Consider the following 15,640-nt stretch of genomic DNA (forward strand, 5'->3'; position numbering starts at 1 on the left):
CACCACATCATATGTAGGTTAGTCACACAACCCGTACTGCCCTAAGCAGAATACCCTGCTTGAATAAAACTTCTCAATAAATATGGAATAAGTCAATATATTTTCTATTTAGCAGAAAGATATATCCCATGTCCCGTACAGTCCAGTTGACCTGCTGCTTGTCGGTTAGTGTCACGTGACTCAGTGACCTGGGCTACCAGCACGCCCTGTTAAGCCCCCTTCGCACCTCCAAGTTATCGTCTAGATAGCAAGAACGGAACCAACACTTTAGCCTCATAGGTTTCCTCGCTCGGCAATCCGACAGTCTTGAAAGTGGCAATTGCAAGTTCAACGTCATATCAACATCCGGCACTCGAACATCAATTCACCATAGAGAGTACCGTCGGAGGTTTCTTTCTCCGGGTGACGCGGTGGCTCCCGCAGATACATCAAAATCAGTCCGATCGGCGGCAAAAGACACTTTCCAGGCTGACTGCCCTTGATAGTTCACCGGAGATATTCTATTTTCATATCAAGTTGATTGTACTACAGGCGGTGAGGAATGGGACGGCAACGATCTAAACGGGCATCCAGTACCGACATGCCAGGTAGGTATAGCACCTTCACGTCTACGGACCTGTAAGTTGATGATAATTAGAAGATGATGATACTCTAAGTCCTATCTCCTGTGAGGTATGCAGGCAGCGGAAATGCAAGGTGGGTTAGTATTTCGTCGATCCATTGTTCCTGCAGCGCTAATCCCCGCATAGTGCGATCGCAGACTGTATGCTGAACCTCCAACCTTCGTATCCCCCCCTTCATCGGAGCTTTTTGGTCACTAACATATCCCTGCAGCCCGTATTGCTCTCAATGTTCCAACGAATCATCAAAATGCAAATATCCTGAAAGCGGCAAGAGGTATGAACATTCCGTGCGATCGGCCCGCACTCCACAGCTAATGAAATTTCCCTTGGCAGAGGCTTGCCTCTCGGATATCTAAATCAATTAGAGCAAAGACTTGCAGAGACCGAGTCGGCCCTGTATGGTGCTCTCATGACATTGAGCTCAATGGGTCCAACATCGACTTTGGTCCAAGCCAACACGAAGCCGGATTCGCTACAAAAGTCGAAAGCTGCACGAATGGACGAATGGTCGCGATTGCCGCTTCGAGATTGGCCCGACTTATACCACTGGAAGGCATCCATGTGCGATCAATTTACTCTCAACCAGTCGCAAGAGGTACCACTCGCGGATCATTCGACAGCTAGTCATGCCATTTCAGCTTCGCCTGCGGCTACGACCGTGCACAGTCACAGCCCTCGACGTGAATTAGAAGCGTCGGGACCGGCTAGTTTTGCGTGGCACCCAGGCGAAGATGTCAACATGGGCAGTCCCTATAATGTCTATCTTCGACCCCCTGGGATGGTTTCTTCTCCAATATATTCAAGGGATCCAGCTCCGGGGCCAACAGAGACCATAGCCAATCCATTTCCCGACTTTAGTACCGCCACGGTAACGGGCAATAGTGGGAAAGAAGACGAGCATTCCACGATGGCGGACCATTTGTCTAAAAGCAAGCCTAGCATATACTTCTAATAGCAAACAAAATAAAAATAAAAGCTTTTGTCAGAGTTACCCTCCGCTATAAATCGACGTGAAACAGTGGGCTTATGACATGATACGCCCGAAAATGTCGAACACGGGCTATGAACGATAGGATCCTGATGATGAGAAAATGCAGCGGCATCAGCGGATTCCTTCAACATCTCTCAAATTTAGGTCTTTGCCAAGGTGGCCAAGCCTCTACTCGGGATGGGTGGAGATCAAACGCACTCTAAAGTTAGGAAGAGCGACGCACAAACCCACAACCCGAGATGATTTCTAGTCCAAAGGTAGAGGCGGTACATTGGGAAAGCTGCAGCAATTCTTTGGATGGATCTTGAATCTATAAGAGGACTTATATGCAAGCTAATTATCTATGATGCCACTGAATATTTAGAAGACACAGCCTCTCCTTCCATATCTAGCCCTTCACCAATGTGACCCTCTGCCTCAAATCCCTCATCCATGCCTGGCCACAACGTCCGGCGGGTAAAGTAGGCCCATATGTGGAGACAAAAGCAACCTAACCATAGAGCGACTTGAATAATGGTAGCTGCGCTGCCAACCCACTGGATAGGCTTCGAAGCAACCAAGTCTCCAATCTTGATCGTTGCCAACGCAAACCCAGTATTGGGGAACACCGTTGCCCACCAAGTGATATCAAACTTCCACTCATGGTAGGCAGCAAAAATGCTAAGCCACCCAAGCATCCAGAGAAAAAATGAGAAGATCCACATGAAAATGGACAAGAATACCGCAACAATGAGTAGAACTTCTGCGGTATTGACGTGCGAGGCCAAAGGAATATAATGAGCAGGGAACTTTTCTGTTGCAATCTCAGCCATTCCCATTAGCGCGACTGCAGTAAACGCCGGTGGTCCAATAGCAATGAACATCTGAGGTCTACGGCGCATGGGCGGTAGGCCATGGTGGTGAAGGCCATGAAAATATTCACCTAGTATGAATAGGGAAATCAAGAAGCCGAAACCCTGCAAGCATGTTCCAGCAATAAGAATAGGGATGGCAAAGTGATTAGGCTGGGCTCCGGCGAGTAGTGAGGCAGTGGTACCGCCGAGCATGGCCGGAAAGGACGGAAGGAGGCGCACGAGCCAGAAAGGTTGTCGAGAAGCCATACGGGTTTGATAAAGATGCCAGTTAAGGCCAACTGCCAGCGACATTGCCACAGCTGCATAGACCCAAAATAGGACCAGCTGAACATATTTCAGCCAACTTCCACAGGCAGGAACGCCGTAACATTCTATTCCGAAAAGTATAGTAGCGAAGCCCAAAGCAGCTGTAGGAATGAGATAGGCTTCTTCCGGGTCGTTGAATGTATTTCTGAAAGCGTGTCGGTTTCGGGTGAATCGCGTGATGAGTGATGCCCAAATGGCCAAATAAGTGACAAAATCAAGAATGAAGAATATCTTTCCAATAATCATAAGACCAGAAAACTTGTGAGGGGTGTTGTAAAGCAGGGTACCAATGCTCCCAGTGCTCATCGAGACTGAAAACCACCCCCAGGAGACCCGACAAATTCTGTCGACAAAGGTCATTGAATGCATGATTCTGTCTTGAGCAGACATTCTAGAAAGACAAAAGAAACGTAATTGCTCAAAGAACCAAAAAGACAAAAGAAGCAAAGAAAAGAAAATGAGCAACGGAATGAAACTTCTGTAGGAAAATAATTGAGACAAATAGGGGAAGTGAGGCAACGGCCAGGTCAGGTTTCCTGACATCAGGATGGAGAAGGCAGTGGAGCCTAGGGGGTCTGGGGCCCCATGGATACACATAAGATGAAATGCCGACTTTCCGGTATGAGGTCAAATATCATATACACTCGTTCCAATGATCCTTTTCCGAAAAAATAGGCTCTTGGTACCGCATTTGTTCGCATACATGGTTATCCGTATTTACTCTCCCTGGAAGAGCTGTGCTCCAGTCATCCCTTGATTTCCATACCTCTTCCTTGAAAGGAGACCATGCTATAGAACTGGTGGCAGTGAGGCTTATGGTAAAGAAAATACCGCATTTGCGTTCCGGCTTTGGACGGGGGGCTCTCGAAACTTGGAAGAAGATCGAATGAAGTCATCGTGTGGCCTGAATTCTACACCGTCGAACGAGCTTCGTTGATGAGTAAGTCCTGGTAGTAATCGATGCATTTGCAATATATAGGAGCTGAACTCCGCCAAACGGCAGAAGTAGATAGCATCCTCTCTACCAGTTTGGATAAGGTTGCTATTTAAGCTATCCGTTCATATGGTTGTTTGCCAAGATAAGGAGAGCCTAATAGACTTGGCAAGACCTCCCCAAATCCTCGTAGTAGCTGCATATCAGATGCTTAGTATGGCTTACTAGCTTAATTTGACCAGTCATCTTCCAGGTATACATTACATGATGTCTGGGCATAGCTTGCTGTAGAAAACATTATTGCTCTGATCTATTCGCCCTTCATGAGATGTGGAATGCCAGACATAAAAAAAAACAGAATACGGATACTCTGGTAGTCTCAACAGGTCACTTGATCTCAATACTGCCTATTATCGTCATTTGAAATAATAAGGGGTTGGTCAGGGTCAAGTGCCCTCTGCATGTGGAAGCGTGACTTAGTCAGCCCATCGTGACAATGCGAGTCATCAAAAATGCTGCCATCTAGTTCAGATTACTCGCTACGAAACTTGCAATATGCGATAATTTCATGATTGGAGAGAATTGACAGCTCATAATCTGTCTCCCGTCATCTTCTCTGGCTGAGCCTTGGAGTCGAGACCATCTACCGGAGAAGGAAAGCTCCGACGCTTCATTCCCCTCAGCCGGTCATCCACCGGACTTAAACATCTCCGAGCCAAAATACCTCATTGGTCACAGAGTTAAGCGTCACAACAGATTGCCACTTTGAACTAAAGAAGACCGGTCCAGGCATTGGCATCAAACTGCTTATAACCGAGCAAACACTAAAGCTACCCCTCCATTTACCCCTCCATCTATCTCAAATCACTTCAATTTTACACACACCACACCTGATTCACAATGTCTCCCTCCGTCACTCGCAGAACATACAGCATTGCTTCTATCCCCGCGGATGGAATTGGTCCCGAGGTTATCGAGGCCGGTATCACCGCCTTGAATGCTTTGACCGATACCCTCCAGACTTTCAAGCTTGACTTCAAGCACTATGACTGGAGCTCTGAGACATACAAAAAGACCGGCAAATACATACCCGACGGAGGTCTTGACGAATTGAAGAAGCACGACGCTATCTTTTTCGGCGCTGTTGGCGCCCCTGGTGAGTACCCTGGCATCTGAAGACAAAACATTATCTAACAGTTGTAGATGTCCCTGATCACATCTCTCTCTGGGGTCTTCGTCTGGCTATCTGCCAGCCCTTCCAGCAATATGCCAATGTCCGCCCCACTCGAGTATTCCGGGGTACCCAGTCTCCCCTCCGCAACTGCAACATTGGGGATCTCGACTGGGTCATTATTCGCGAGAACAGCGAAGGCGAGTATGCGGGCCAGGGTGGTCGTTCTCACACCGGCAAGCCTTGGGAGTCGGCAACCGAGGTTTCTGTCTTCACTCGCCACGCCGTGGAGCGTATCATGCGTTTCGCTTTCGAGACCGCTCAGAAGCGGCCTCGCAAGCTCTTGACCGTTGTTACCAAGAGCAATGCTCAGCGTAACGGAATGGTTCTGTGGGATGAGGTTGCCAAAATTACGGCTAAGGTAGGCCACTCTTGCTAAGCAGACATCTTATTATCCGAGTACTAATATGGGAATTTTTCAGGATTTCCCCGATGTCACTGTTGATAAGATGCTGGTCGACGCTATGACCACCCGCATGGTTTTGAACCCCAAGAGTCTTGATACTATCGTGGCAACGAACCTACACGCCGATATCTTGTCTGACCTAGCTGCTGCTCTGGCTGGATCTATCGGTATTGCCCCTACTTCCAATCTCGATCCTACCCGCGAGTACCCTAGTATGTTTGAGCCTATCCATGGCTCTGCTTTCGATATCACTGGCATGGGCATCTCGAACCCTGTTGCTACCTTCTGGACCGCGGCTGAAATGCTTGCTTGGCTGGGCGAGCAGGAGGCTTCCGAGAAGCTTCTGACCTGTGTTGAGAATGTTTGCGAGCAGGGCATTCTCACTCGTGACCTGGGTGGCAACGCTAACACTAAGGAAGTTACTGATGCTGTTGTTGCCGAGATTAAGAACCTGGGCTCTAAGTAGAATCTTAGGATGACTGTACTATTGGCCCAAGAAGGCCTTCTGTTGTAAATAGGGTTGCAGAATCAAAGAATATAAACTACAGATATTGAATGAATATTGAGCACTATTATTGGAGAAACTCGGAACAAAGTTAGAACGTTGCGAGTACTTGAAATAATAAATATATTTCAGCTTTTTACTATTGAAGACTATTGAAGATACTCTCTCGGGGGACAACTCCGAGCCTCAAATCCAGTCACTCATCGCCTTATGCAGCTCGTAGAATTTTTTAAGAGTGCTACCAAGTTGAACACACTAATACGCCCTGGCTATCCTAGACATAGGGAAAGAGATGTGCCGACAGGAAATGATTATCAACCTCTATTAATTTTTTTCCGATCTCGGAGAAGCAAGTATTATGCGATATATTATCAGTTCTTGCATTTTTAGCCTATTACGATAAAGCAGCGCACGCATGGCAAGTCTATCTGCACATTGATGTAATTGCGTTATGAAAGTAGCCGGACATAGCAACCTCCGGTGAGTGTGGGCTGATTATCACTTCCTCCATCGTCGTGATGTGGTCCAATCATAATGCCGCATTAATTCAAGTGCCAAGTATTCCCCGCAATGCATGGGGAATTCCTTGTGCGCTTCCCCAGTTTTACGGGGACCCCAGGTCATTGACAGCATGTCTTGGGGTTGGCATACTCTTACCAGTCCGGGGATGGAAAAGTTTTGGTTCCTCCTATATAAAGGAACACAGTCATTTCCCCAAGAATCCACTTCGTTTTTATCTACTCATCTTTCTCATTCATGACTTTTGGTTGAGACCCCATTCAAAATGGCTCAACAACTTTTGCACCTTACTGGCAGTGCTCTACGCATGGCCCAGGTTATCCTCATTGTTGCTCCTGCTTTTATCATTTTCGGTTACAACCAGGCCGGGGCTGGCCCCCTTGCTACCCTCCAATCTTGGGTAAAGGTCTTTCCTCAAATCGACACAATCAATACAACAGGTGCTTTGGAGGCAAAGAATTCAACTGGAAAGGGAGCTGTCATTGCGTCCTTCCAAATCGGTGCGCTGATTGGTGCGCTGTTGTGTACTATCATTTCGGATCGTCTTGGGCGTCGCAAGACTATATTTATCGGTTCTATTTTCACCATCATCGGTCAATTACTACAAGTGTCAGCCTACTCTTTGATTCAATTTACAGTTGGCCGAATCATTCTGGGTATCGGTACTGGTCAATTCAGTGTTGCTGTCCCTGTTTGGCAATCTGAGTGCTCTTCCGCCAAGCATCGCGGTCAGCATGTCATCGCCGACGGTATCTTTATGTGTCTCGGATATGCTCTGTGCAATTGGATCGACTTTGCCTTCAGTCGACTTCCCAATGAGAATACCGGTCAGTGGCGTGGACCGCTGTCGCTTTCCTTCTTGCCATCACTGGTGATCTTGGTCGCAGTCTTCTTACTCCCCGAGTCCCCGCGTTGGTTAGTGAGAGTCAACCGTACCGAAGAGGCAACCGCTAGTCTTGCCGCATACAAGGGCATGTCTCCCGAGGATGAAGCTATCAAGTCGGAGATTTCTGGTATTGAGCTGTCTTTCGAGAATACCTCTCAATCCACAAGGGCGATCCGCGAGATGTTCTCCAAGGATGATGACGAGCGCTTGTTCTATCGCTTCTGTCTCTGCATCATCTTGCAATTTTTCCAACAAATGTGTGGTGGAAACCTCATCTCAGTCTACGCCTCCACCATCTTCCAAGAAAATCTGGGCCTAACCTCTAGTCTCTCAAAAATCCTCGCAGCGTCTGCACTCACGTGGAAGTTCGTGTGTTGTTTCATCTCCTTTTTCGCCATTGATCGACTGGGCCGCCGGGCGGTATTTATGATCAGCGGAACTGGCATGGCATTCTGTATGGCCGCATTGGCAATCACCACTAGCTTCGGAGTTGAGAACAAACAGGCGTCGATCGCATCGGTGGTTTTCATTTTCATGTTTAATCTCTTCTACCCCATTGGCTTCCTGGGCGGTAATTTCCTGTACTGTACAGAGGTTGCGCCCCAGCGCCTTCGAGTCGCCATGTCTGCTATCTCCACTGCCAACCACTGGCTCTGGAATTTTGTTGTGGTTATGATTACTCCGGTCGCTTTGGATACTATCGGCTACCGCTACTATATTATGTACGCGATCTTATCGGCGTGCATCCCGGTTCTGGTGTACTTCTTCTATCCAGAGACGATGAACCGGAACTTGGAGTTGATCAATCATGTCTTCCGGGATGCATCGTCGCCTTGGCAAATTGTCTCTATGGCACGTCATCTCCCCCAGGGAGAAATTACCCCGGCAGAGTTGGTTGCCTACAACAAGGAGAAGGATGATTGCTCTGTTGAGATGAGAGAACATGCATGATTGATGATATTGTAGCTGAGTTACGTTGGCGAGATTTATGACATAGTCTAATCTGCATGTTTTCACGAAATATATTCTACATAAGACAATTGGTCACGTTTACCCTGTTTGTCGCACCTACGTAAGGGTTTTCTGAATCGTAACCACTATGCTTGTCACCTAGCCCCAGCAAAGACAAGGTGGAAAACACGAGCAGATGTAGACCCTTAGCATACTGCAACCATGGTCTGATAGGAGGGACGGGAATAGGGAAATATGACGAACCTATTAGAATGCTGGCAGAAAGCCCGGAGAAAAACACCCCGCGGCTTGCCGGTCAAATATGCCGCAGCCTCATTTATCTCGGTTTATTGAGCCGTAAACCAGAGTGGCTAGCCCTGGTTAGTCCGATTTTCGGAGGTTTCTTACCCCGACTTAATTTCCGCGGGGGGGTTGGTTCAAGAATGGCTTCCTAGGCTTGGCATCATCAGCCGCGTCGGAGGTGATTTTCTCTGCGAAAGTCGGGGGTTAGTGTGGGTCCTCTAACGGGATCGGACTATACAGCTTGCTGCCGGTCGCGATAAGCCGTCACATCCGGGGTTCATACTGGCGATTCATGTATGTTATCATTGTAGATGCCATGTCTCTTACCCGGTCCCGTCGGACTTGTTGGAAGCCGTTTCAAGATTTCTGACGTAGGGTATGGTCGGCTCCTAGAATCGGGCTGTGTCGTATACTGGTGACGGAGTCAATATGGTAGCTTATTATATATCATGCTAATCCTTGGATGAAAGATATAGAACCCCATGCTTATACTGGATAATTAATTACTATTATCAGCACAACAATAACTCCGTCTTCAGACTATCCTCGAGCATTACTGCGTATCTACACAATCATGGCTCCCTCCACCAATGACTCTCCTCTTGGTATTTCCACCTCACCATTCGCCTGCAGAGTAGGCATCAACGGCTTTGGCCGGATAGGTATGTTATTATACCTTCTCAGGTAACAGTACAGCCCACTCAACATAGTTCCTAGGCCGCAACCTCCTCCGCGCATCCCTCGTCCGCTCAGACATTCAAGTCGTCGCTATCAACCACACCTGTGTCACAGTCGAAGACCTCATCTACCTCATCCGATATGACTCCTCCATGGGAGACCTAGACGATGGAACATCTATCCAAATAAAATCCGAAAACCTCATCATCATAGACGGCAACCCCATTACATTGACCTCTGAGCGCGACCTGAAGAAGCTCAAATGGGATGCCCTGGGCGTCGACTATGTACTCGAATGTACAGGCAAATTCACAAAATCGCACCAAGCTATAGATCACATCACCTATGGAAAGGCAAAGCGGGTCCTGATCTCTGCACCTTCTGATTCGCCCACCTTTGTCTATGGCGTTAACTCCAACTCGTACCGTCCTACTGAGGAGAACCTGGTTATCTCAAACGCCAGCTGCACAACGAACTGCGTTACGCCGGTGTTGAAGGTGCTTCATGAGAATTTTGGTGTCGCTCAGGGATTCCTGACAACTATTCATGCTGCTACTCGGTCTCAGCAGGTTCTGGATGGGTATAGCAAGAAGAACCGCCGGCTTGGTGAGTTACCCATTCCCCACAGGCTTGATGGACTGGAACTGATGGCTCTGTTTATAGGTCGTGGTGTTTTCAACAACATCATCCCGACAACTACTGGCGCTTCAAAGGCCGTCGCTTCGGTGCTGCCCGAGCTAAGCGGCAAGGTGACGGGCGTATCGATCCGTGTACCGACGTAAGCTTCACTGGAGTCTCTTCATAACCATCACTTACTAACCGAACTGGACACAGGCCCAATGTCTCAATGATCGACCTTACAATCAGTACCGAAAAGCCCACATCCCTCTCAGAAATTATTTCTACCTTCCGCGTCGCATCCAAGTCCAGCATGGCTGGCGTGCTGAGGGTTACAGATGAGGAGCTCGTAAGCGCTGACTACAATGGAAGCCCATATAGTGCTATCATTGATGCGCCGGCATGTTCGGAGCTGAATCCTCAGGTGAGTAGGCGCAATGGCCTTTATGGATCTGAGGCATGCTGACCTGTTTATAGTTCTTCAAAATCATGGCATGGTACGATAACGAGTGGGGTTACTCGAACCGTCTACTGGATCTGGCGACACATGTCCACGCTGCTCAGAACATGCAATAAGGTTCTAGATTGGATATAATAATTTTTTAGCATGGAAAATGAGGGCGTTCGATGGTAGCTTCGCTTTAATATGATTCCTGCAAAGCTATCGCACACGATATCAGCTTAGATGATTTAGATTATTCCAACCTAGTAATGAAAAGCGATTATGACTAACAAGAAAATTTGGACGAATAAGGCTATCTGTTTCAACATTTCATTTCTCTACATCAAAAGCAAGTCTTACTTCGAATTTCTATGGCGGGTACTAGTGTCAAATCAGAGGCTATAGGTAATCCCTTCTTTCATCCTCTTTCCTTTAGTTGGCCATACAAGCAAGAAGTTCCATAAGCAGAGGTCATCCCTTTCGACTGATGGGTTCCCCTTTCTCTCCCTGGGAAAAGGGCCCAAAAAAAAAAATAAATACAAAGTTTGGGTTGCGCCGGGGGGGAGAGATCATTGTCTCTGTACTAAGTAGACGTGACCGGCCTCCGACGCAAGCTCCGGACGCATAGTCATTCGGCCTCTCCTCTCACAGCATCAAGTGCGGCTGTGAAAGCGGCTAGCAAACCCAAACCCACCGTACGCATTCCAGTTGCTCTCTGTCTCTGGCAAATCATTCCGAAGCACTGGAATATTTTCGAGCTACAAAGTAGCTAGCGTGTCGATAGGATATCATCCATTCATACCACCAAGCTAGACAAGTGGATGTAAGGCTGAAACTGCGAGTGAACACTTTGCATGCGCGCGAAGCTGTAAAGCAGGATCAATCAATCAATGGTGTCGCTGCTGTTCTTGTCTATTCGCTCCAGAGCTGAGGGACTTGTCGAAAGGGGTTTTCATCCTTGTCTATCGTCGCTAATGGCCAATGATCAGGGGACCGCAAGTCAAGCATGAAACACGATGATCTACACATCGTCCTCTTGCCTTTGTTGTGATATTTGGGCTACCTAGTAAGGAATGGGTTCTATTGTTCTATTATGTACGAGCGGCTGTGTCCGGCCGCTGATTTGCAAGATGGATGCTCTGCATTAGCGGCAACTCCACCTCCCAATGCTTTTCTATATTCAGCCTCTAACCCCGCCTCTTCCACGCCATCCCTTGGCCTCTGCATCGAACGACGCATGCCTCGACACTGTAAGCGCCGAACGTTAGTAGCCACCAATAGGTTCGGTCCGTCTGTGTCGTACCTGGTTCCTCCGCCTGAGACTCGATTTCCCTTCTTGCCTTGAGGGATGATTTGAATACATAGTAGTACCTCTATTGATATAGTAAGAGACAGAAACTAGAAACCAGAATACAAAGGAGTAGGTTGTTACCAAGCGTTGTCGACGACCCGACTGACTTGTTTACCGAATGTAGCTCAATTGGTATCGTTCTGTTTTTGAAAGATGCTAATGACGTTAGGCATGGGTGAAATCATCTCCCTAGAGATACCTCCCCGTAGTCAAAGCCCAGACAATATGGCGCATTTGCTCGTACAGGTCCTCATGACTCGGGATTTTCTCCAGCAGCATATCTACGAACTGTGGTCCGAATGATCTCTTCTTCTTAATACCCACATAGTCAAACCCGTCTGGGTAGATCCCGGAGTTTCCCCAATCAATTAGCCAAACAAGTCCCTCCCCATCAAGGATCAAATTCCTGGGCATAACATCCTGGTGCGTCAGAACGAGCTTATCAAAACGGAAAGGTGGAATGTCATCAGGCACTCGTTTGAACAAGCGTCCGACTTCCAATCTTCCATCAAACCACGCCTCCAATTCCCGTGTCGAGGAGAATGGCCCAGCCCCTTCATCGAAAAACATATAACCATAGGCCAGACATCGTGGCTCTCCGACTGGGCCAGGCAGACTTTGATACTCTTCAGGCAGTGGAATAGAGTGCAAGGTATCTAACATGGAAGCGACTTGAGTGACAACGTCCAAGCGCTTCTCCTGGCTCAGATCATCCCAGCAGCGATCGACAGTTGTACCATGAATGAAATCCATGACAATGAGGCAGTTCCACACTTCCCAACTGTTGTCCCTATTGATGTTGAGAACCCGGTGGACCCTAGGCGCTCGGATCCTTTGTGCTCCACTTTTCTTGTCTGCCTTGGCGATAAAGCTCAACATGTGGGCTTCGCCTGGTTGTGTCCTTTCACCGCCCTTGAGAATCAATGTCTGTGACAGGCGAACAATCCGTGTTCCTCCAAAATCGTGAACGACGGGGGCAGTTTCGAAAAGTTCGATTAGCGTCTCATTGGAGACCTGGGAGATGTCATGGCCATCAAGCGGGAACTTCTCGGGCTCAGCTGAACCCTTTGGGAGCTGAGGCTGTAGAGGTACCCCATTGAGTTAGCTTATCATTAAAGTATTCGATGGGACAGGAATTGAATTTACCTGGGGTGTATCAGATATTTCTATACCGGGCATCTTGTAGATAGAAAATAGACGACTATAAGCCTAGATCGAATGGGGATCTGAATCTCGATAGAGTGACGGAAGTTTGAATGATGAGATGGGGATGGATCGATCCCTTGGTAGGGCATCAGAGGTGCAAATTAAGCAAACATGCCTAGCACCATGTGACAAGTCAGCCATGCGGGTAGCCGCTCACAATCAAAGGCCTCCTTTTGAGCCCTTGAAGTTCATCCCCCCAGGGGAAAGGGAGGCAGTGCTTGACCTTCCTATTAGGTGGGTCAATGTCGTTGCGCATGACCCGCTTGAAGGAGGAGGCAATCATTGGTGCTTCTATCTCAATGTTACCGACGCTCGTTCGGTGCGGATTGACATGACTCCGTCGTACACCGTTCCTGGTGTCACGAACCGCAGCGGCAGCAAGGGTATCATGGTTGTTAGTCACCTTTCATACGCTGTCTCGCGGTCGGCAGAAAAGGTCATGCAAATTCAATCTCGCCCTGGCTGCAAAGCGAGAGATTTCATCAACTTACTCGTGAGCCAAAAGCGCCATCAATATGAGTTCACTGCCGACGGCGAGGGCTGCAGGTTTTGGACCGACCAACAAATTGATTTCCTTCAGAGATCTGGATTACTTGTGGACCCTACCCAGGTTGCAGCTGCCAAAAACGCCATTCTCACTAAGTGGCCCAGTGGAGGCAGATACCCTCTTGTGGTTGGCACCTATTATCCCTGAGTGTCAACGCATGCGGAGGTATCATGAATGCGCTTCCTTCGGGAAGCCAAATGCCCGTGTGCTTTCTGTGCTTTGCCCTTCCTGTCCGGTTTCTTCATTGATTTTCTGCCTGGTTCTTTTCTGTTTATTGTGATTTATGTGTTCTGTTTGCATCTGTTAAGAGAGTGTACAGCAAGCGGTTTGATGTCATGTGGAACTACGGTGTCATCTTTATACTTTGTAGCACGAAGTTGTCAAGACATGTATACATACATCATCCAATAGAGCTTTTGTTAACGCGATAAAGTCAGGCTTCCAGGGCATCTTCCGAACTATATGCCCGTAGTCATGTGTGCAGTAAAACGTCATCAGAACATATACTAGTAGTGCTTACGGGTGCTGCAAAACCTGCATCAGAAATGTATGAATGGATATACGACGCTAACGGGACCTCAATAGGCCTTGACTGCTAGCTCAAGTGAAGCACTAATATTACTAACCCCTTGCCTTCCGTTTCTCTAAGAATGTTGGGTCGTACAGCTGGGTTAAAACCTATCGATCATCTGGATTTTGCAAATCATACAAATTTTTCACTTGAACGACTTTGACCGATAACATATCCATACTTTACCAGGCTGTCAATACTACGAGAAGAGAACTATACAATTATGATCTACTCATACTCCACTGAACAGCGGTAGCTGAATGCTCAGCAATAGAAATTGTAAGTCTTACCATCTTCAGAGCATCAGATCAAACCAGATTATTTTTCTACTCATGGGCATCTGGGTATGATCAATATAGTTGCCATAGAGCAATTCATGGTTATCTGTGCCGAATCTCAGTATTTTGCAGCAATTCTACTTGAGTATTCTTCAAGCGGCATTGCTAGTGGCAATGTATCCACAGATGACCTTGGGGTCACTAGTAGTACAAGAAGGTAATCCCCGGCAGTCGCATGCATTTATTTCACTTTCGAAGCGGTCTACACTCAACGATCAGTAGTATACTTAAGAGACGTATGGCCTTCTAAGTACTTTGACAATGTATCCTCCGCTCGGGTGCTCAAGTGCGGGGATGAGGAAGAATTTCTGGAGCAACTTGACTATCTAGGCGACCATATGCTATGGGTTTTGTCTTCTGCCCTGCGTATCTATCACAGTTTTAAGATGGTGATCTAGGTTTCAAATAAGGCTCAAGCCCTTGTAATCCTGTTGCACAATCTTCTCCAATGTCTGCCTGTACGTCGCTAGCCCCCCAAAGTAAAATAACACGGAAGGCTTTTTACCAGCTACATTCGCCCCAAAGATCCAGGAGGGCGTTTTCCAAAACAGACTGTTGGCGCTCGCCTCATCGCATTGTTGCATCCATGCTTTTAACACTGTGGTGTCAGCCTCCACACATGGACCATTTACTGCCGATTGAGCTGCCGCCACCTTTCTCGCGTGGGAGATCATGTCAGAGATGAACTCCACCTGAATCTCAATCAAGGGCGGTATATTGGTGAACGGACCAGCTGGGCCGAGAAGAGATTCGGGAATCCAGGGATGCAGGTTCCTAGGAAAGAGCTGGACTCCTCCTTCCACCGATTCTTGAGAGTGTCTCCCAGGGCACCCTGAATATGCATCCGCTTGTAATTTCCATCTACCGCGTCAAAGCCTGTTGCGAAGATGAGGATATCCAGCTCGTATTCCGATCCATCGGCTGTCCGTATTCCTTTGTTTATTATCTGGGTGGTAGGGTTGGTCCCAATATTAACGACATCCACATTCGGACGATTGAACTATTCATAGTAGCCTGTATCACACAGTGGGCGCCTGGCATACCAATCATACGGCATGAGCTTCTCGGCCTTGACAGGATCTTTCACCTTTGAGGAATATTTCGGCGGATAGAGTCTGCAGCAGCTTTGTTTGCTTCCTCATCGGAAAAGATGTCGCAGAACGTGCCAAACATAAAGTAAAACCCATTCCCTTTTGCCCAAGCATCTTCAAAGATTTTTTAGCGCTCTGCCTCGCTGACACTGAATGTGGGCTTTGAGCTTTCTTCGAAGCCAAAGCCAAGGACGCTGTTCATTACCTCGCCCCATACCTGCTCCCAACGCTCATCCGACTTTGCTCGAGTGGCCGCAGGGGCCTCTGCGTCACCTGCTGGAACGACAGA

The 15,640-nt window shown here is 47.8% G+C and overlaps 7 protein-coding genes across 7 annotated transcripts; 5 read left to right on the top strand and 2 right to left on the bottom strand.

Moving 5' to 3' along the window:
* Nucleotides 1-128: 128 nt before the first annotated feature.
* BO79DRAFT_264435 (uncharacterized protein) lies at nucleotides 129-1,575 on the top strand (the record flags this gene model as incomplete). The annotated part of the gene is made up of 5 exons (XM_025686789.1): nucleotides 129-164; nucleotides 486-587; nucleotides 681-696; nucleotides 835-897; nucleotides 989-1,575. 5 exons carry the CDS (start codon nucleotides 129-131, stop codon nucleotides 1,573-1,575), a joined length of 804 nt encoding a protein of 267 aa, XP_025539983.1.
* Nucleotides 1,576-1,955: 380 nt separating this feature from the next.
* On the bottom strand, nucleotides 1,956-3,143 carry BO79DRAFT_146309 (tellurite-resistance/dicarboxylate transporter family protein; the record flags this gene model as incomplete). The annotated part of the gene is made up of 1 exon (XM_025678449.1): nucleotides 1,956-3,143. The coding sequence occupies one exon, from the start codon at nucleotides 3,141-3,143 to the stop codon at nucleotides 1,956-1,958; it is 1,188 nt and encodes a 395-aa protein (XP_025539984.1).
* A 1,387-nt stretch (nucleotides 3,144-4,530) lies between these two features.
* On the top strand, nucleotides 4,531-5,871 carry BO79DRAFT_264445 (putative tartrate dehydrogenase). The gene is made up of 3 exons (XM_025686790.1): nucleotides 4,531-4,864; nucleotides 4,912-5,300; nucleotides 5,362-5,871. The coding sequence occupies exons 1-3, from the start codon at nucleotides 4,609-4,611 to the stop codon at nucleotides 5,809-5,811; spliced, it is 1,095 nt and encodes a 364-aa protein (XP_025539985.1). The 5' UTR covers nucleotides 4,531-4,608; the 3' UTR covers nucleotides 5,812-5,871.
* Nucleotides 5,872-6,634: 763 nt separating this feature from the next.
* Nucleotides 6,635-8,487, top strand: BO79DRAFT_264448 (sugar porter family MFS transporter; the record flags this gene model as incomplete). Its single annotated transcript, XM_025686791.1, has 1 exon — nucleotides 6,635-8,487. The coding sequence occupies one exon, from the start codon at nucleotides 6,635-6,637 to the stop codon at nucleotides 8,204-8,206; it is 1,572 nt and encodes a 523-aa protein (XP_025539986.1). The 3' UTR covers nucleotides 8,207-8,487.
* Nucleotides 8,488-9,083: 596 nt separating this feature from the next.
* BO79DRAFT_194038 (type I glyceraldehyde-3-phosphate dehydrogenase) lies at nucleotides 9,084-10,381 on the top strand (the record flags this gene model as incomplete). Its single annotated transcript, XM_025681020.1, has 5 exons — nucleotides 9,084-9,171; nucleotides 9,227-9,793; nucleotides 9,851-9,965; nucleotides 10,022-10,229; nucleotides 10,283-10,381. The coding sequence occupies 5 exons, from the start codon at nucleotides 9,084-9,086 to the stop codon at nucleotides 10,379-10,381; spliced, it is 1,077 nt and encodes a 358-aa protein (XP_025539987.1).
* A 1,319-nt stretch (nucleotides 10,382-11,700) lies between these two features.
* Nucleotides 11,701-12,829, bottom strand: BO79DRAFT_172300 (uncharacterized protein). The gene is made up of 2 exons (XM_025679624.1): nucleotides 12,745-12,829; nucleotides 11,701-12,678 (listed from the first exon to the last, which is right to left on the bottom strand). Exons 1-2 carry the CDS (start codon nucleotides 12,775-12,777, stop codon nucleotides 11,788-11,790), a joined length of 924 nt encoding a protein of 307 aa, XP_025539988.1. The 5' UTR covers nucleotides 12,778-12,829; the 3' UTR covers nucleotides 11,701-11,787.
* A 114-nt stretch (nucleotides 12,830-12,943) lies between these two features.
* On the top strand, nucleotides 12,944-13,498 carry BO79DRAFT_264452 (uncharacterized protein; the record flags this gene model as incomplete). The annotated part of the gene is made up of 1 exon (XM_025686792.1): nucleotides 12,944-13,498. The coding sequence occupies one exon, from the start codon at nucleotides 12,944-12,946 to the stop codon at nucleotides 13,496-13,498; it is 555 nt and encodes a 184-aa protein (XP_025539989.1).
* Between the last annotated feature and the right edge of the window lie 2,142 nt (nucleotides 13,499-15,640).

This window comes from Aspergillus costaricaensis, assembly GCF_003184835.1.
Source record: "Aspergillus costaricaensis CBS 115574 unplaced genomic scaffold BO79scaffold_14, whole genome shotgun sequence".
Lineage (NCBI taxonomy): Eukaryota > Fungi > Ascomycota > Eurotiomycetes > Eurotiales > Aspergillaceae > Aspergillus > Aspergillus costaricensis.

Coding starts and splice junctions, on each gene's coding strand:
- BO79DRAFT_264445 (XM_025686790.1), top strand. CDS start 4,609: ATGTCTCCCTCCGTCACTCGCAGAACATACAGCATTGCTTCTATCCCC. Junction 4,865..4,911: donor CGGCGCTGTTGGCGCCCCTG/GTGAGTACCCTG, acceptor TAACAGTTGTAG/ATGTCCCTGATCACATCTCT. Junction 5,301..5,361: donor TTGCCAAAATTACGGCTAAG/GTAGGCCACTCT, acceptor GGAATTTTTCAG/GATTTCCCCGATGTCACTGT.
- BO79DRAFT_172300 (XM_025679624.1), bottom strand. CDS start 12,777: ATGCCCGGTATAGAAATATCTGATACACCCCAG. Junction 12,679..12,744: donor AAATATCTGATACACCCCAG/GTAAATTCAATT, acceptor GTACCTCTACAG/CCTCAGCTCCCAAAGGGTTC.